Source organism: Sitophilus oryzae, unplaced genomic scaffold (genome assembly GCF_002938485.1).
Source record: "Sitophilus oryzae breed Bouriz unplaced genomic scaffold, Soryzae_2.0 scaffold_467_pilon_pilon, whole genome shotgun sequence".
Classification (NCBI taxonomy): domain Eukaryota; kingdom Metazoa; phylum Arthropoda; class Insecta; order Coleoptera; family Curculionidae; genus Sitophilus; species Sitophilus oryzae.
In genome coordinates this window covers 1,107,998-1,125,939 of record NW_022147048.1, presented here as the reverse complement: position 1 = coordinate 1,125,939, position 17,942 = coordinate 1,107,998, and the positions used below count along the sequence as shown (strand labels likewise).

The 17,942-nt window shown below is 32.6% G+C and overlaps 1 protein-coding gene and 1 long non-coding RNA gene across 2 annotated transcripts in view; both read right to left on the bottom strand.

Moving 5' to 3' along the window:
• Positions 1-3,485: 3,485 nt before the first annotated feature.
• Positions 3,486-4,316, bottom strand: LOC115886121. Its single transcript, XR_004050835.1, has 3 exons — positions 4,059-4,316; positions 3,779-3,956; positions 3,486-3,576 (listed from the first exon to the last, which is right to left on the bottom strand). It is a non-coding gene; the product is annotated as an uncharacterized LOC115886121 (long non-coding RNA).
• Positions 4,317-8,393: 4,077 nt separating this feature from the next.
• LOC115886104 (neurobeachin-like) overlaps positions 8,394-17,942 on the bottom strand; it is a 350,537-nt gene continuing 340,988 nt past the window's right edge. The window contains exons 11-12 of the mRNA XM_030905158.1: positions 12,712-12,852; positions 8,394-8,543 (exon numbers count right to left, since the gene is read on the bottom strand). Of these exons, the coding sequence (XP_030761018.1) occupies positions 8,394-8,543; positions 12,712-12,852 (291 nt within the window). The remainder of the gene's footprint in view (positions 8,544-12,711; positions 12,853-17,942) is intronic.

Here is a 17,942-nt window from a genome sequence, read left to right as displayed (position 1 = left end):
AACTATTAAACTGCAATTTGGCAACATCGACGATGTGCGCTTGCGTAGTATCGATGATCAAATGCAGCAAATATGGGCTTCAAGGTCAGCCACCGGATCCTCACCTTTACCTTTTTCTATTTTTTTCAGATTAAAAAATGAGATTTAGTATTTTTAACTTTTGATTTTTATATGGTACCCGCGGTATTTTTTTGCTTTATGTGATAAAAAGGACATTCTGAATAGAATAACATATCAATCACTGTCAACTTTTGGCATTTTAAAAAATGTAAAGCCGGAAATGTAAAGACACACTCGAAATACTAAATATGTGTTTTTTGCCAAACATGCTAATGAGCGTTTCATTTGAAAAAAAAACAGTCATGATTTAATATAATAGGATTTAAGCATCTTTTTACCAACTAGGAAAAGATACGAAAAACAACCCAACAAGCAAAATTTATTGCTGGAACTTTGCCAAAACTTCGCAAAGCAAGGTGTAAGTGTGCGAACACAGTGCAAGCAGGTTTGCCGCTTACTGGTAGTCAGCGCCAATCTGGGCACCTATTCTTGACATCGTTCGCAACTTTGCGTATACGCATCACGTGTATTGTTATAAACAGGATATCCCAGAAATAAGTGCAAGTATTTTAAAGGGTGGTAGATCTCGATAGAAGAAACATATTTTCTCTTTATCGTTTTTCAAATAAGTTCAAAATAATGGAGTTATTTTACTTTAAAAATCAAAAAAAAAAATATTTTTTGCTAAAATTTTGAGAACCCTCTTCTTCATGTGCCTTTTCCTCATCGGAGGTTGGCGACCATCAATTGGAATTCTTCCCTGTCTTGAGCCAAACGGATAATTGCACTGGCCTCTCCTATATTAAACCACAGGCGCAAATTCCGCAACCAGGAAAACCGTTTACGCCCGATGCCTCGTCGTCCTTCAATCTTTCCTTCAACGATCAGCTGTAGGAAACTATATTTGTTATTTCGAAAAATATGACCAAAATACGCTGCTTTCCGTTGTTTTATTGTAGTCAATAGTTGTTAGTCCTTACACATTCTTTCCAATACTTCGAGATTTGTTTGAGAACCACTGGATCTTTTCTGGATTTTCTTTCTTGTAAATTTAATCTACTACCTATGTTTCCATATTATGAAGAAACTATTTTTTTTAAATAAAAACTAAAAAAAATTGCAAAAAAATTCCAAAAATATTTTCAAAAAATTCCGAATTTTCAAAAAAAAAATTATTTAGAAAAAAACCTCATAGGCGTGTTTCTGGGGTTGAACTATACTACCAGTTAAGTTAAAATACTTGCACTTATTTCTGGGACACCCTGTATATGGTAACATAGTAGCGCCGCGCCGCGCCGCCTCGCGCTTATAACCTTGAAAAATTAAAGCGTGTTATCAAATCGGCTAGTTCACAGTGAAAGCAGGCAAGCACCGTCAACCAGCGTTCATCGGCGTTCTCGCTTTCACCGGAACGAAAATTTATTTATTTCTGCTTTTGCACGCGCCGACGGCGCACAGGGGGTATTAAGAACTAAAAGTTGGCCAAAATTATGTTTTATGATTTTTTTGCTTTTTTGCTAGTAATATTAATTATTAATTAGAGGAGAGGTTGCTAATATGGAACCCCATTTTGTTTTTCCTACACAATATTTTTTCCTCTACTCTGAAACCCTTTCCACCGATCAAATAGGGCCATTCTGTGCAAAACCAAGCAATTGGATGAGGATGCTAGAACAAGAAAGTAATTGTATATTATAGACGATATTTGAGCGAGGATGGGTGTTAATAGGGTAAAGACTATTTCCTTTAAGAATCTATTTAAATTAATGTTTTTTTTTGGCAGTGGCAAATATTGGCAAGATTTTTGTGCATATTCCAATGCTGGAGACTTTCAGCATTGAATGGATACTAATTTCCATGCGGAATATTGCCGAATAGTCTTACACCTTATAAAAATGCCACTCATTTTTTAAATATAAAACATTATAAAAAAATAGAATAGAAGGAAACGTTTCAAAATAAAAATATGGCATAAAACAGAATAGAGCCAACAAACAAAGCTGGCTCTGTATCCATCATGACAGTTATTATGAACAATTTGCAAAAAAAAGCACTACAAACAATTCCAGTATTTTTATAATCTTAGAAATATTCAGAATACACTCAAGATAATTCATACTTTTAACTGAAATATATTATTTATTTGATAGTCAACTTACGACTTAAAAAAGCTAATAACTAATAAACGTGCTTACATTTAGTATTTATAGATTTGTGTTCAGTTAAGATAAAAAATGAAAATAAAAAAATATCACTTTTGGCCAGGTTTATAGACCAAATACACCTATGTGCGGCCCCGGCGAGACGGGCGCGGCGTTTGAATATGGTTTGGTTAGGTTAGGTTAGTTAATCAGGTAAATTTCCTCTTAATTATCTACTTCCGAATCCTTCTCGCATCTCCGAAATAGCCATATACAATACACGTGAGGCATATACGCAAAGTTACGCATCTGTGTATTGTTATATGGCTTTTTAGGAGATGCGAGATGCGAGCGATATTTGAAGATGCGAGTGGTCAAGAATAGGTCCCCAGAGACGGCGCTGGTTGCCGGAAAGCAGAAACCTGCCTCCACTATGTTCGTACCCTAACATTGCTTCTTTTATTGTAGGGAGGTTTAGGCAAGGTGGCAGGGTAGCTTAATCTTCCGCCAAATTACATTGCAGTGCAAGGTTGAAAAACACTATATTATTGAAATGTTGCTAATGTAACGTTCAGGAAAGTACTAATTTGAAATGTATTAGTAATATTATTAATTTTACATCTTATTATCCATTAAACTTTCTATTTTGTTATAACTTATTAACTGACTTATTGTTAAAATAATATAGCAAAAAATAGATGTTTGCAATAAAAAACCATTTCATTAGCAACATTAGCAATTTTATGTTAACAATAATACATCAGTAATAGGTTATAATCAACAGAAACATTAATGGGTATTAAATTGTAGACTTTCAGATAGGTATAATATACCTACTTTTACTAATATTGTATTAACGAAAAACATAAACAATATTGATAAAAATATGCATATCTCTATATCCACTGACTTAGAAAAATTAAAAATGCTCGGTAAATATATCCCTACCAAGAAAGTCGAATTTGTCAAACAAATTGAAAAAAAAAACAAATAAAAACTAGAAATTTATCACTTACTTGTTTCAAAAATACTGTTAAGTACTGAGTACTGAGAACTTACTGATCTTTTCGGCTGCTCATTATATAAGGAATTACTCAACTCTGACCTCTTGAATCGAATTTCTAAAAAAGATTTAAAAGTTGAAGGTCTGAAATAATACAAAATATATATAGGTACAGTATAAACATTATTATATATTTCTTATTCAAAAATACAAAAGGAAAGTATAACATTAAATATATGTACAAGGAAAAGCAAACTTATATTTTAATTGATTTTTTGGATCTTTCATATTTTGTCTTCGCATGTTAAATTGTCTTATTCATCGTTTCAAATTCCTCTTCGGTAAAGTTTTCCAATCTATATCCAATTGTTTCTAAAGTAGTAAAAATAAAAAACAATCAGTTGTAATAAATACCGTATGATCGAAAAAAAACGGCGTCCAGTTGGCTTGGAAATGACGATCCATGCCATTCCCTGTATAATTTTACATATAAAATGACAGCGATCTTCATTTCATAGCCATCGTTGACGCCGTTTTTATTCGATCATACGGTATATAAGCATGAGAAACTTACCTCTTGTGATGTTCCTTATTTTAAGTCCTTATTTTAAAAATCTCAAATGATTAACCAATACAACATTGACAATAATGAATATTGTTCGTGATATTATCATTATATTAAGAATATATAGGTTTGCCCTGATTTTATCCATGTTTTATCTACTTCAGTTTTCAGTTGGTTAAAAGCTAAACTAAAATATAAAATTTTCAAAAAAAAACAAACAACACAATTTGTTATACTTATTGATAGCTAAGGGTTATTAATACTCACATAATAATAAAATTATACTTACACTTATTGTCTCATCATCGTTCTTTGTCTATTGTTGGCTATGTAGACCCAATTTATCCTTGCTAATTTCCTAATATTATGGTCCCATCTCAGGTTCAGTCTACTTCTAGGTCTCTTAATTCCTTGTGGGTACCATGCGGTAATTTTTGTGGTCCATAATCTGTTGTTCGTCCTTATTGCCAGGTATCCTGCTCATTGCCATTTGAGGGATATGATTCTGTGGATGACATCTATTACCTGGGTCTTTTGTCGTATTCACTCTTTTCTTTTATGGTCTTTCTTGGTTATTCCAAGGTTATTCCCAGCATATTTTGTTCCATTGAAGATTAAGATCCTCATCCATTCCATTGAAGATTAGATCTCCATCTATCTTTAATCCTTTGTTGGTCCAGTCTAGTTGACAGAAGATTTCTTCTAGTGTTGCTGTAAATAGCTTTGGGGATATCACGTCTCCTTATCGTACTCCTGTGCCAGTTGGAAACTCTGGGGTTGTTTTATATATCATTTCTCTTGCTTTGGTTTTGCTTTGTTTACTTACTTACTCTGGGGTTGTTTTATATATCATTACTCTTGGTTTGTTTACTTGCATTTATATTCATCAAAATCTCATTCAAAAAGCATAGAACGTAATACAAAACACGTCAAAAACAAGTTTAACGTTAACCTAACCTAACTTTATTTATGACTTTATGATAAAAAAAAAACGGCGTCAGCGATGGCTATGAATTGAAGATCGCTGTCATTTTATATGTAAAATTATATGGGTAATTACAGCTGGACGCCGTATTTTTTCGACCATACGGTATGAACATGAACTTGCGCGGAACTTTCATTTGAATCTTTGTTGCAATGTTGCAGAAAAAACGTTTTTATCGTCTTTCAAAAACAATATTTCTGTAGCAAAGTTTCATCAATCACGGCAAAACGTTTACAAATCAACATTACAAAGCAAGCTGTTTGGGGATTGTCTGCAATGTTGCAAATGTAATGTGAGGTTTCTCGCTTGGTGGGAATACTCGATCAAATATCTTTTTCTAAAACTCCGTGATTAAACGGAGTTTTAGAAAAAGATATTTGAGATTACACACTGTACTTTAAAATTAAAAATTCTATTTTTTTTGAACGGAAAATGTGAAAAGTTGACATATCATGGTAGGCCATTCTATTCAAAATGTCATTTTGTATCATATAAAGATTTCTATCATATAAAGAAAAAAATACCGGGGGTACCATGTGACCGGACACAATATATTGTGTTCTGGTTTTATATATAAAACTTTTAATTGTAGATGCAGATAAAAAAAAATTAGACAGGCACAAGTTTAAAACCGGGTTTTATAGATGTCGCTCGAACTAATTTGCCCTTCTCTATATCCCTTAAACAAATAATTCACAACTTCCACGACGCTTAACTCCATGTCACGCTCACTTCGCCAGCTATAAAATTCTGCACCGACCGGTGATATTTTTAAACGAAGAGCTAGAGCTCGTAAAAGTCCACCGGAAATAAAAGTTATACGGCAAAAAATGAGTTTTTTGCTCTCCTTTATTTCAGAAGTTCGCTTATTTATTATTTACACTTCGGTAGCCTGTTACGAAACACAAAAATAGAAGTATTTATAAAAATATAGAATTCAGTATTTTATGAAGTACCATGCGATCGAAAAAAATCGCCGTCTGAGACGGCTGAGGAATGGCAATCGATGATAATTTTGGCAATTTACTTGGCTCCTACTCTTTTTTATTCCTTAATGGCACTTACTGTTGCTGTTAAGATTTTGGTTGTACAGTACGTCTGTCAGTTCTGTAGCTACGGGGTATCCGTGAGAGGGGAAACGATATTCTCTCGATGTTTTTCGTAAAAAATAGACGACGCGTCCCATCAATAAAAATGAGACAAATTTGCAAGCAGCCAATAAAATGAGTGGGCGTACTTGTCAAGTCGACGTATAAAATATATTGCTGTTTATTTAAATGTTTTTTGTCCGCATTCCTTTCATAGACACAGATCCAGCAGACGTACTGTAATTTATTTTTATATTGAGTAAAAATTAATTTTAAACGGTGTAGTTTAAAATTCGATAAATTTTTTGTGTTCCTTTTTTTCAGTCTTTCTATAATTAGTATTAATAGACAAGTGTTATGTCAATTTTTAGTAAATGATGTCTGTGCTCAAGGACTGTATATATTCTAAAGGATCGCGTCAAATCGCCGCTGTCGTAGTCGCCGTGGAATGCTACGTCACGCGCTGACCAGCGCTCCACTGTGCGGCGGATGGTTATTCTAGCGGGACAAAATCTCAAGAGCAATGTTTGGGACTTAAAATCTAAGAACGTAGCAAATGGTCTAATATATAGCAACTATATGGTTAAATTTATTTATTTATTAACAACTTAATTTATTAATGAATAAATACAAGATAATAAAACTATGATATTATTCGTACATGACACACAAAAACCGTATTGTAAACTATTGCCAAATACATAAAATTATGATATCAAAAAACTCTTTAGCAGTTTTTTTTAATTAATATGTAATCTTGTGACACCCTCTATAATTTATTTTAAAAAAATATATTTTATTTTGAAAATAATAAATAAGATAGATATTTTAATTTTAATTTTAACACTCGGTAATTGTAAATTCATATATAGTAAGTATCTAAGACAATTTTTAAACTCAGTGCCTTTTGATGGAGTTGTTTTGTTTTTATACTATCCGATTGAAATGAATCTTTTTGGGCATTCACCTGTTAAGCTTGAACTCCCTGTGACTGTGAATATCTGTGTTGGTAACTATTGGTAACTCAAAAGACCTACATCATTCAATATATCGATATTTGAATAAAAAGTGAAAGTTTGATATCTGCAGGACAAAGGCACGAAGGATTTTAACAAATAATATACGTACAGTAGAAAAGTACATACCTTTGGCAATCTTCAACATAATTTAGCTTTCTAATAAAATGTATAAGCACTTGTAAATATTTTGTTTTCGTATGATCTCTGCCTTGCTGAGCAGAAAACGACCAAATTTGGTTGATAAAAATGTATCGACATATAAAGAATATTCATGCATTTTTGTATCAATTGGAATGTCTACTATTTATTCTTATCAGTACACATTTTTTGGCTTATTTCTAACCAAACGCTTTAGTCCCGCTAAATTTATCTTCCAACGCAATGTGCGCTCGTCCGTCAAATGCAAAAATAACTGTCACTGTCTAAAATCTTTAGCGCCAACTTCAACTCGGTCAGTAGATGACGTAAAAAAACTGACAGTGCAGGAAGATAGGAATCGAACTATCCTTATCTCTATAGTATCCTTGATCTGTGCTAACCCGTGAACTAATATACCCCTAGATCATATATACTTACGTGGATAAATCAACGCCATAAGTTTAACATTAAAAAATATGTCTCCAACATCCCGACATGCCATTTTCAAACCTTTTTTATTGCACTTATGAAACGCTCAATAGGTTTGTCTTTCTCGAGGACCTTACTTTGCGCATGCGCATTATAAATTGCACGTATATCCAAAATAATCACAATTTTATACGGTTTCGAAAGTACAAATTATACATTGTTATGGAAACCAAATTTTCATTGTCATCATATTTTCATAATCATATGTCATAATCTTATTGTAACGTCGCTTGTTTTTTGCGTTTTTTATTTTAAAAATTGTATTAATTACTCTTTTGTCGGCCGCTTTTATATAGCCAAGGATGCAAGTGTCTTCAGTGAGAAGTTAATTTTAAGTTTGCGCAATTATGTTTCTATTTTTTTCCGTTGGACTTTCTAAATACTCGTAAAAATGACTAGAAAGTGTTTGGTGTATGGAAGTAATATAAAGGTCCCCGAATTATCTTTTCATAGACAAGTAAAGTATTCAGTTGTTCTTTTATTTATATTAAACCACCTGCATACTTTTTGGTTAGATTTCCTAAGGTTCCCTATTTCCTATTATATAATTTAATTTTTGTGACAGTAAACATGCAATTTATGGTTCAAATATAAGCATTTTCCAAATTAAATTTTTAAAATTAATGTTCAAATTTGGCGCGTGGACGCTAGGTCCTCGACAAAGATAGACAGAGTAGAAGCACCGCGTATACAACAAAAAAAATAAATGTAAGTCGTTGATTGTGTGTCAACCCCAATTCATGTCAATGTCAGGTCTCCACAACGTCAAGAGATTGACCTCACCAAACCTGCGCCAGACTTGCGCCAAAATTATCACCGATTCAATCGTCATCCCCCAACAGTCTTTGACGCCATTTTTTCAAACATACGGTACCTATATTTTACAAATAAAAGTTTAAAAAATCTTACCAAAGCGTGGGATCCCTTTTGATGTCAGTTGAGCCATTGCATTCGTAGGGTAGGTCTAGTTGAGAAAACAAGGGGAACAGAACCTGTATACCTCCAATTGAGTTTAAAGTACTATGGATGGAGTGCGTTATCACAGCTTTCACATCCTAAAAAAAGGGAATACAATAACAAAGAATTTATTTTCATATTACGGAAGTCGTCTAAAACTTCATACAGAACTTCGAAATTAGTGGAATATACTAGTGTGGTCATTCACAATGTCTAAAAAATATACAATTAAAATGAGTAAAATATCCTAGCAACAGCTTGCGTTGGTCAGTTGTATCCATAGGGAAAATAATCTTTTAATTTCTAATCTTAATTTCTCTCGACGGGTGATAATCCAAGACCAAAATGACAATACTCGCAAATTTTGAAGTATCTTCTTCTTCGGGTTCCATCTCCTTATGGAGTGAATAAAAATGAACTTTGTTGCTCTACTTTTGTCCGATAGTGTATATACTAATACGCGTATTAGTATATATAGTATTGTATTATGTATATTATGTATTATGTATATTACGTATTCTACGTAAAAAGTTCTACAACAAAAAAAAAAGTTCTAAGAGAGATACCGTATGATTTCAACCGAAATGGGACATCATGTACTTCATATTATAAGGTCTGTTCTCAGAAGAATCCCTGACTAGTCAGCGCGTTTCTTATTGGTTGAAATGTGTAGAAACCAGACTAACAATCAGGTTTCTACGCATTTTAACCAATAAAAAACGTGCTGACTAGTCAGGGATTCTTCTAAGAACAGAACTATAATTGAACAAAAATATTCTGTGTAATATATTTTTTTCCTATGATTGCTATAACAACACACTGAATTCAATCATAAATAATGTTTAGTACAAATAACTTATTTTATAAACTTATTACTCACTTATTTAAAAACGTAACCTGCTACTCTGTTTTTAAGAGTAAATATTCTTTCTCCAGAGGGTCTTTCGACAAAGATTAAATTTAAATATTTTTAAATGAATATAATTATATTATCTTGAATTATAGTTTTTATATCTACACATAGAAATAATTATTTTAAAGTCAGAAAAACCTACGTATTCAGTTTTTTTCTGTGCTTTAATTAAATTAAAACAGTAAGCTCATTTAATTTTAAAGTTATAATTAAAAATACTAAAGAAGATTTTTAGTGTTCGGCTTTTTTAAATTCCCTAGAGGCATTTTTCGGACTGAACTTCTAAAATTCGAAATCACTTTGATATTTTGCATAAAGTAATTAAATTAAAACATTTATCTTCTTGGCTTTTGAAAATCTTTGCGATTCCGAATACAATGGTGCATTTACCTTTCAATTTCCTAAAAATATGTTAATTAGATCTTCGACAATAATATTTCTTATCTAAAGGGCCCAATTATCATTACAGATTCTTTTGAACTTTAATTTTTATTCGTTCTTTTTTCGTCCTTTAATGCTCCATTTCAGGAAAGAGCTTTGATGTTAAATCAGATTGAATTCTCAAAGCAATATAATTTTGTAACTCGTCCTTTTTTCTCGTGTATAGATTTTTTGTCTGAATATTTTATTCAACGCATTGCAATATCTAAGCCAGTGTTATTCTAGACTTTTTTACTGAGTTTCTGTTTTTTTTTTTCGAAAAAACTCAGCAGTCTCTGAATATTTAAAACTTTTTTTGATGGCATCTTGGTAAACATCCCAAAACGCAACTTTGGCCCAATTTAACCATGTTGGTATCTATTACGGTTACCGAGATTCCGATTCTCGTACCTCAAATTTGTAGCACCCTATATAGAAAATTTATTTTTAATTAGGTTTATTTTTTTTATTAGGTTTACGGCACAGAGAAAGATAATAAAAAGAGAGTGGCAGATTAAATTTGGACAACTGGCATTTTTTTTTCCTGTCGCGCAACTCCTTTGAATAAGAAGACTAAGGAAGGAGCATAATACTATCCATGTATTCAAGCATGGTGGGCGGAAAAGCCACCATAAAAGCTCTCTAGGGTGGGGATCCTTGACCGTTCTGTTTGACGATTCATTTGACACATTTGAATTTGATTTGAAATTTTGTGGATTTGTCAGCCTTTACGGAGCTTATTTTATGTTATTTATTATTTATTCTACTACTGATAGTTGTATAAAGGTAGTAAATCTAGATGAAAATTGTGGCAGAACTTAAATTAACAGTGACACTATCGCGATTTATCGAAAAAGACTCTAAAATAGTTGGTTGTGTAGCGTGCGGTAGATCTCGGCAAAAATTGAGTGAAATAATGGAACAACTTTTCGCTAGTAAGTGACTATATAATATACATACGTGTAGTAAACCGATCATTTATGAAATTCACTTAAATTAACTAAATTATATATTTTTCTTGCATTTTAGCTTTTATTTATTACTTGTCAAAGATTAGATGTCAAAGAATTTAGATACGTTAATTTGACTTACCTGCTTCAGTAGCGTATCGGATGTTTGTGTTAATAAATACTTATTATAACTTATTTATTTTTATTAGAATTATATATTTTTATAACAATTTTAATAACTACCAACATTTATTCACAACTTAAAATAAAACAACAAATTATTGAGTCTACCCCACGTCTACCCTACATCATAGTTTTACATTTTTTAAATAAAATTAGAACGACACTGATAAACCGGAATTTAAGTCGGCCATATTTGAGGCCCATCGCGGTGTACCTAAGATTTTTGATATGCTCCTTCCTTAGTCTTCTTATTCAAAGCGCAACTCAGATGTCCTAAATTTGTACAAATCTTTGAATAAGAAGACTAAGGAAGGAGCATATCAAAAATCTTAGGTACACCGCGATGGGCCTCAAATATGGCCGACTTATATTCCGGTTTATCAGCGCCGTTCTAATTTTATTATGAAAAATGTAAAACTATGATGTAGGGTAGACGTGGGGTAGACTCAATAATTTGTTAGTTTATTTTACGTTGTGAATAAATGTTGGTAGTTATTAAAATTGTTATAAAAATATAAAATTCTAATAAAAATAGATATGTTATAATAATTATTTATAACCATAAACATCCGATACGCTACTGGAGCAGGTAAGTCAAATTGACGTATCTAAATTCTTTGACATCTAATCTTTGACAAGTAGTAAATAAAAGCAAAAATGCAAGAAAAAATTAATATATAATTAGTTAATTTAAGTGAATTTCATAAATGATCGATTTACTACACGTATGTATATTATATAGTCACTTACTAGCGAAAAGTTGTTCCATTATTTCACTCGATTTTTGCTGAGATCTACCGCACGCTATACAACCAACTATTTTAGAGTCTTTTTCGACAAATCGCGATAGTGTCACTGTTAATTTAAGTTCTGCCACAATTTCCATCTAGATTTACTACCTTTATACAACTATCAGTAGTAGAATAAATAATAAATAACAAATTCAAATGTGTCAAATGAATCGTCAAACAGAACTGTCACGGATCCCCACCCTAGAGTCCTTTTTCCGCCCACCATGCATGAATACATGGATAGCATTATGCTCCTTCCTTAGTCTTCTTATTCAAAGGTACAAATTGAGTTTCGACTGACGTTTTTGTTTTCATCCTCTTCTAAAAGCAGCTGTACAAGCCTTAATAAGAGTGAGACCATTAGGACGTCGAATGTTTTTATTTTATCATCACCCATTATCATCCGATGCAAAAATTCAGTTTTGCATCAGCAAAAATAGAAATTCTTCTGCAAATTCAGCAATATGAAGTTTCACATTGCAGTACTTGTCTATATATGCAATGTACTTGACGTGAGTTTTCTGTTTGGAGCTTGCTAGATCCAGGTAGATTACCAAAGTCGTCCTGATGATGGAGTACAACTCCATTTGGACAAGCTTTAAACAGAAAATTCGTACATAAAGCAGGTGTACTGCTGTCAAATGCTTTTCAAACTAGGCTCTGCTAGTCCTAATAAATTAAATTGTTTTTTTTAATAAATCCAATATATTCATACTCTAAATACAGATTTTGAAAGATCTCACGTGAAATTATGGATATAAGAGAGTGCGTCAAAAAAAGTCTCATTTAATTAATGGATGCTCCCTACGCAATTTAATATTTTTCGATTTTTCGACTGATAAAAAATATCTCGAAAAACGTATAAATGTTGTTTCTCTCATTATTTAAAAGATACATTCTCTCGTAATTGATTATGATGGATGATGTTTAGTGAAAAAATCCTCGGGTAGGCCAGGAGTGTTTTTAATTTGGATAAAAGGGCGGAAATTCTCTGGTAAAAAATACTTACTTGTAACATGAGTGCGTGGGGAGTGTGCACGAAGTAGGATATATTTCCCTTAGGAGCTGATTGCAAACATAACTGTGTGTCGGTGGCAACTGGGTTGTACATGAACACGATGGCGCTTGACAGTTTGCCGTCGTACAATACCTAAAAAAACAAATCTTAAATTTAAGAAGATCTTTTAAAAAGTATGTATTTTTTCACGTATAATGTTCTGTTATAATAAGAGAACGACAACAAAAAAGGGGGCGGGCAAAGATTGAATATTGAAGATACGAGGCATGTTTTTTAAGTAAGTACCGTTTTGCGATTCCGCCGCCGCAGCGCTACGGTCGGCGTTCCGCGCATGCGCGCTGGTTACCTATATCTCTTGTCTATGCACAGACGCCAGTACAGTCTGATTCTTCATTGTATACGTTGTTTATTGAGTGTTTAAGATGCCTCCGACAATCGTGAGCCCCGCCGATTGTGAAGTACGGGCTGTCATACGACTTCTTAGTGCTAAAGGCGTAAAACCGATCGATATTCATCGTGAGATCTGTGAAGTTTACGGACAAAACATTATGAGTGATGGAATGGTAAGGAAATGGGTGAGAGCATTTAAAGAAGGCCGCACAAATGTGCATGATGAAGAACGGAGTGGGCGTTCTTCGGTCGTTAATGAAGATTTGGTGCAGAAAGTGGACGAAAAGGTGAAAGAAAACAGACGCTTTACAATTTCATCATTGTGCGACTACTTTCCTCAATGTTCTAGTAGTGTTTTGTATCGCATTGTGACCGAGAACTTGAATTACCGGAAATTGTGTTCCCGTTGGGTTCCGAAAATGTTGACGGATTTGCACAAAACCCAACGTTTAGGCAGTGCATTGACTTTCCTTGAGCAGTACCACAACGTTTCTACGGCTTAAATAATCATAAGAATTGATTCACTGCTTACCATACAGTTCGTTCAATTGAATCGTGGCCAGAACGGATCCATAAAATTTGAACGAGCGAGTCGTAAAAATTGAATAATAAATTTAAATTTCAATAACAGCTACCTCAATTGCAATTTACACTGTATAGCCTAATATTTGATTACAGTAACTATTGTATGTGAAACCAAATTATAATTTGACCCAAAAAGTTATACAGGGTGAGACAAAATTAACATTGAGCACTGATCACTTCTGAAAGCAAGTTACTCCGTTATTTTAAATGGAACATCCAGTATATTATTCCCTGTTTTTAATGGCGAATTCATATATCTTTAAAGCACTATTAAATAACCCTCAGACAAAGATTTTCTTTTGCGTCGGTATATCTCTATTATTTGAGAAAATGTAGGTACCTTTTCTCAATTTAACAAAAATTAAAGGTAAATAGTAAAATACTCAACGGTAATAAAAAGATACACGTTTAAAAGACATTTTAATTGTTACAGAATGTATAATTATGTGAGAAAAATTATGCAAATGTGCAGTTCTACTTCGAAATGCAGCAACAATCATTTCTCTCATGTTTTCGATAAAAGTTGGTCGAGTTTTGTAAACACTGTCTTTAACATATCCTCATAAAAGAAATCCAGACTAACTAACTGCAGTCACAAACATATCAAATTTCTCTGACGTATAAGAAGTTTCCATTTTCGAAAAATTTCTGAGATTTCTTTCCTCATTGAAAATCGCAATAATATACTGGGTGTTCTATTTAAAATAAAAGAGTAATTGGCTTTTAAAAGTGATTAATGTTCAATATTAATTTTGTCTCACACTGTATAACTTTACGGGTCAAGTTATAATTTGATTTAAAGTAAAATAGTTATTTTATTATATTAGGCTATATCGGGCCTAATTATATAGCCTAATATATTTTATATTAGGCTGTATAAAATAGTTATTTTATTATATTAGGTTATATTAGGCTATATCGGGTAAATTCCAATTTAACTAACTTTTATTACATTTTGTACAGTTAAATTTAAAAATTGTTCTCCATTTTTAGAAAATGCTAAATATGTCAAAAACCCTACAATTTAGTCATATACTTCGCCAATAAAACTCATCTTTATTTTCCTTCTAGAATCCGAAAATCAATTTATATATAGAAAAATGCTCTAAATTAACCTACATATGCCCACAAAAATTAATTTAAATTTAAAATGTCGTTCGCCTTGGAGCCTCCGAGAGGCGTCACTCTGTATTATAAGTGTCTAACAATTATGGAATGTTTATTACTTCAACATGCCAAAACAATATCTGTAGTTTTATAAAGGACGGAGTTGTGCTAAAGCTTAGCTTCTCTATTCTATTCTAACCGTGATTAATTAATATATATGTAAGCGTCCGCGTTCTGCTCTTTGTTGCATACATTTATAATCCGCTAACTTGCGAGAAATCCGGTTAATACATGGACACATGCCTAAGCGCCGTTGACGAGTTATGAGCAATTGCTGTTCTAGCTGATGAATATGGATTGACTCCTCGAAATACCAACGATGTTGCCATTTAGGCGCTCGAATTCCGTAAGTGTAATTATCCCAAGTGTAGTACTCACGTATGGTACAATTACTCCAGTCGGTCGTTGAGTTAGCGGTCAATTTATTATAGTAGAGAGAAATGTAAATTTTACTACATATAAATGTATAAATTTTGTAAAGTTTCGGCCTTTTATTCCTACTATATTGTCATTAGAGAAAAAGTTGTTAAATAGAGTAAAGACTTCGACAATTTATGGTTTGTTTTTACCGTATGAGTGAGGAGGTTTTATGAGAATATCGAAACGAATACTGTAAAAGGTAATTGCGGAAGAATGACTTACAATGTTGTTTTTCATATTCTGTGGATAAAACCTATGTTTTAAATAATTCAGTATTTTTTAATCCGCTTATTTATGCTTTGGGTAATATTGTATTTACTGGTGAAAACATTGTCGGTAGATACTGACATAAAATTTGAATTTGGCTCAGAATGCTTTGGAATACGGCCGCAACATAACTGTTCAAAAAAAGCTGATAAAATGAAGTTGATAAGTACTGAAAATCTTATTCCGAAAGAACTTATGAAGAAATCTAACGAGGCTATAGGATAGTTGATACCAAAAAATCATCAGCACGATATAAAAAATAGGCCCGTCTGGTAAAAAATACCGGACTTTTTAAAACCTTAATTTCCGGACTGAAGTATGTATGTAAATGTGGTTTTACAGTATACAGAGTCCCCAAGGCAGCGTGCATTAGAAGTTTCCAGAGAACTACAATATCTAGATCGGAGATTTTTTGCACATCATTGTTTTACAATGAGATCTATCGATTAAAAATATTTTCAATATGGCAACACTTCCGAAAATAAACACTCTAGAAAAAATAAGTTATTTTTTTTAAATTAAAACACAAAGAAATTAAATTGTTAGAATGTCAGATGATATTGGCTCTAACTGTCATGGAATTGAGAGGAATCTTACCAGGAATAACAAAATATATTGGTATGAGTAGGGACCCATGGAGATGTAAGCTAGAAATGGATCGAACATGTGATATGGAACATGTTATAGAAGATTACAGTTGAGGGTTGGAACTTTTGGTGTTAAACAGCAAAATAAAAGAGTAATTCACCACAATAATACACCAAACAACTTGTTTGCACTGGACGCGCGTTCCGCTAACATGTTAGCAGATGATTAAAACTGATTTTTCAGTTTATAAGTTTTAATCATCTGCTGACTTTGACTGCTTTATTGTCTGTCTTTTAAACTTTGCTGTTAAGGTTCTATAACATCAAAATTAAACACTAATTAACCACAATACACCAAAACAACTTTGCTTTTGCACTGGACGCGTATTTCTTTAACCATATTAGCATCATCAGCAGGTGATTAAAACTGATTCAGAAACTGAAGTCAGTTTTAGTTTTAATCATCTTCTGAACATGGTTAGCGAAATGCGCATCCAGTGCAAAAGTAAAGTTGTTTTGGTGTATTGTGGTGAATTAGTGTTTTATTTTGATGTTATAGAATATTGAAACCAAAGTTTAAAAGAGAGACAATAAAGCAGTCAAAGTCAGCGATTGTATAACAAGTACACAAAAGGATTAAAACAACTATAACTAATGAGTAATGTAGAAATGAATATTTTTAAATAAACAAAATACGAGTAGCGAAAAAAGGGGCCAAAAAACCCTACATATATGCTTATTCTCTGCATTAAGTTCATCAGACTGAAGGGAACAGCCATTCGACGACCGATTTCGGAGATTTATCTCCATCGTCAGGCTGACTTTGCATCTGACCAACGAAAAGCAGAGAATAGCATTTGAGTACAAAACGTACTACTATGGCGAGAGTGCTAGACGCTCTACGCCATCTAGCGGCAGCTGTGACAATCACAGATCGTACCGCCAAAATTAAAACCTAGCGGCCTACTGGACAAACATGATTTAACACCTTCGGTCTGATAAACTTAATGCAGAGAATAAGCATATATGTAGGGTTTTTTGGCCCCTTTTTCCGCTACTCGTATTTTGTTTATTTATATATACCCTACCTAAGCCTTATTAGCTCCATCTACGGTAACGTGGATGAAGCAAGAATATTTTTCGATCAACAAAATGTTCGAAGATAATCAAGTAGGAGTATACAAGACTAATATAACATCACAGATATCTACGATTTTGTTTATTGTTAAAATTTATATTAACCAAGGTAAAAGGAAAATATTATGGCTTATACTCCCATTCGCTACAATACGTAGTGTAAAATCTATTGAGATGTATTACTGCAGCAACTAGGACGGACGTTATTGTATATCTCGTTAGTTTTAACTGGATTTTGAGACTCATCCAATAGGTCATGGTGACTAATAATTGCTGTTCGAAGTTTGTTTAATAGTTCAATTCTATCTGGTAATATGTATGTGTTAATTATCAGAATGCTGTACAGATATAACAAGCAATTAACAACAGTTATATTTTATCAAAAGAAGGTTTTGATAAAAATCCTCATATTTTCAACTTTTAATCGTTATGTTTAGTATTTTTCTGAGCACCTCAAAAACTTGGCGAAACGACTCATGTCAAAAAATGACAATTTTTTTACTTTCTTCCATGCTAATGGAAACCTATGAAAAATCGTAACTTTAGTCAATTCACAGATTTTCGTGTAACTAGTTTTATTAACTAAAAAAGACTGTAGAATAAGGAAATATAGTTTTTTTTGGCTTACGTGTACGGCAAACTTTTAACCATCATCAAAAATTGTTCAAA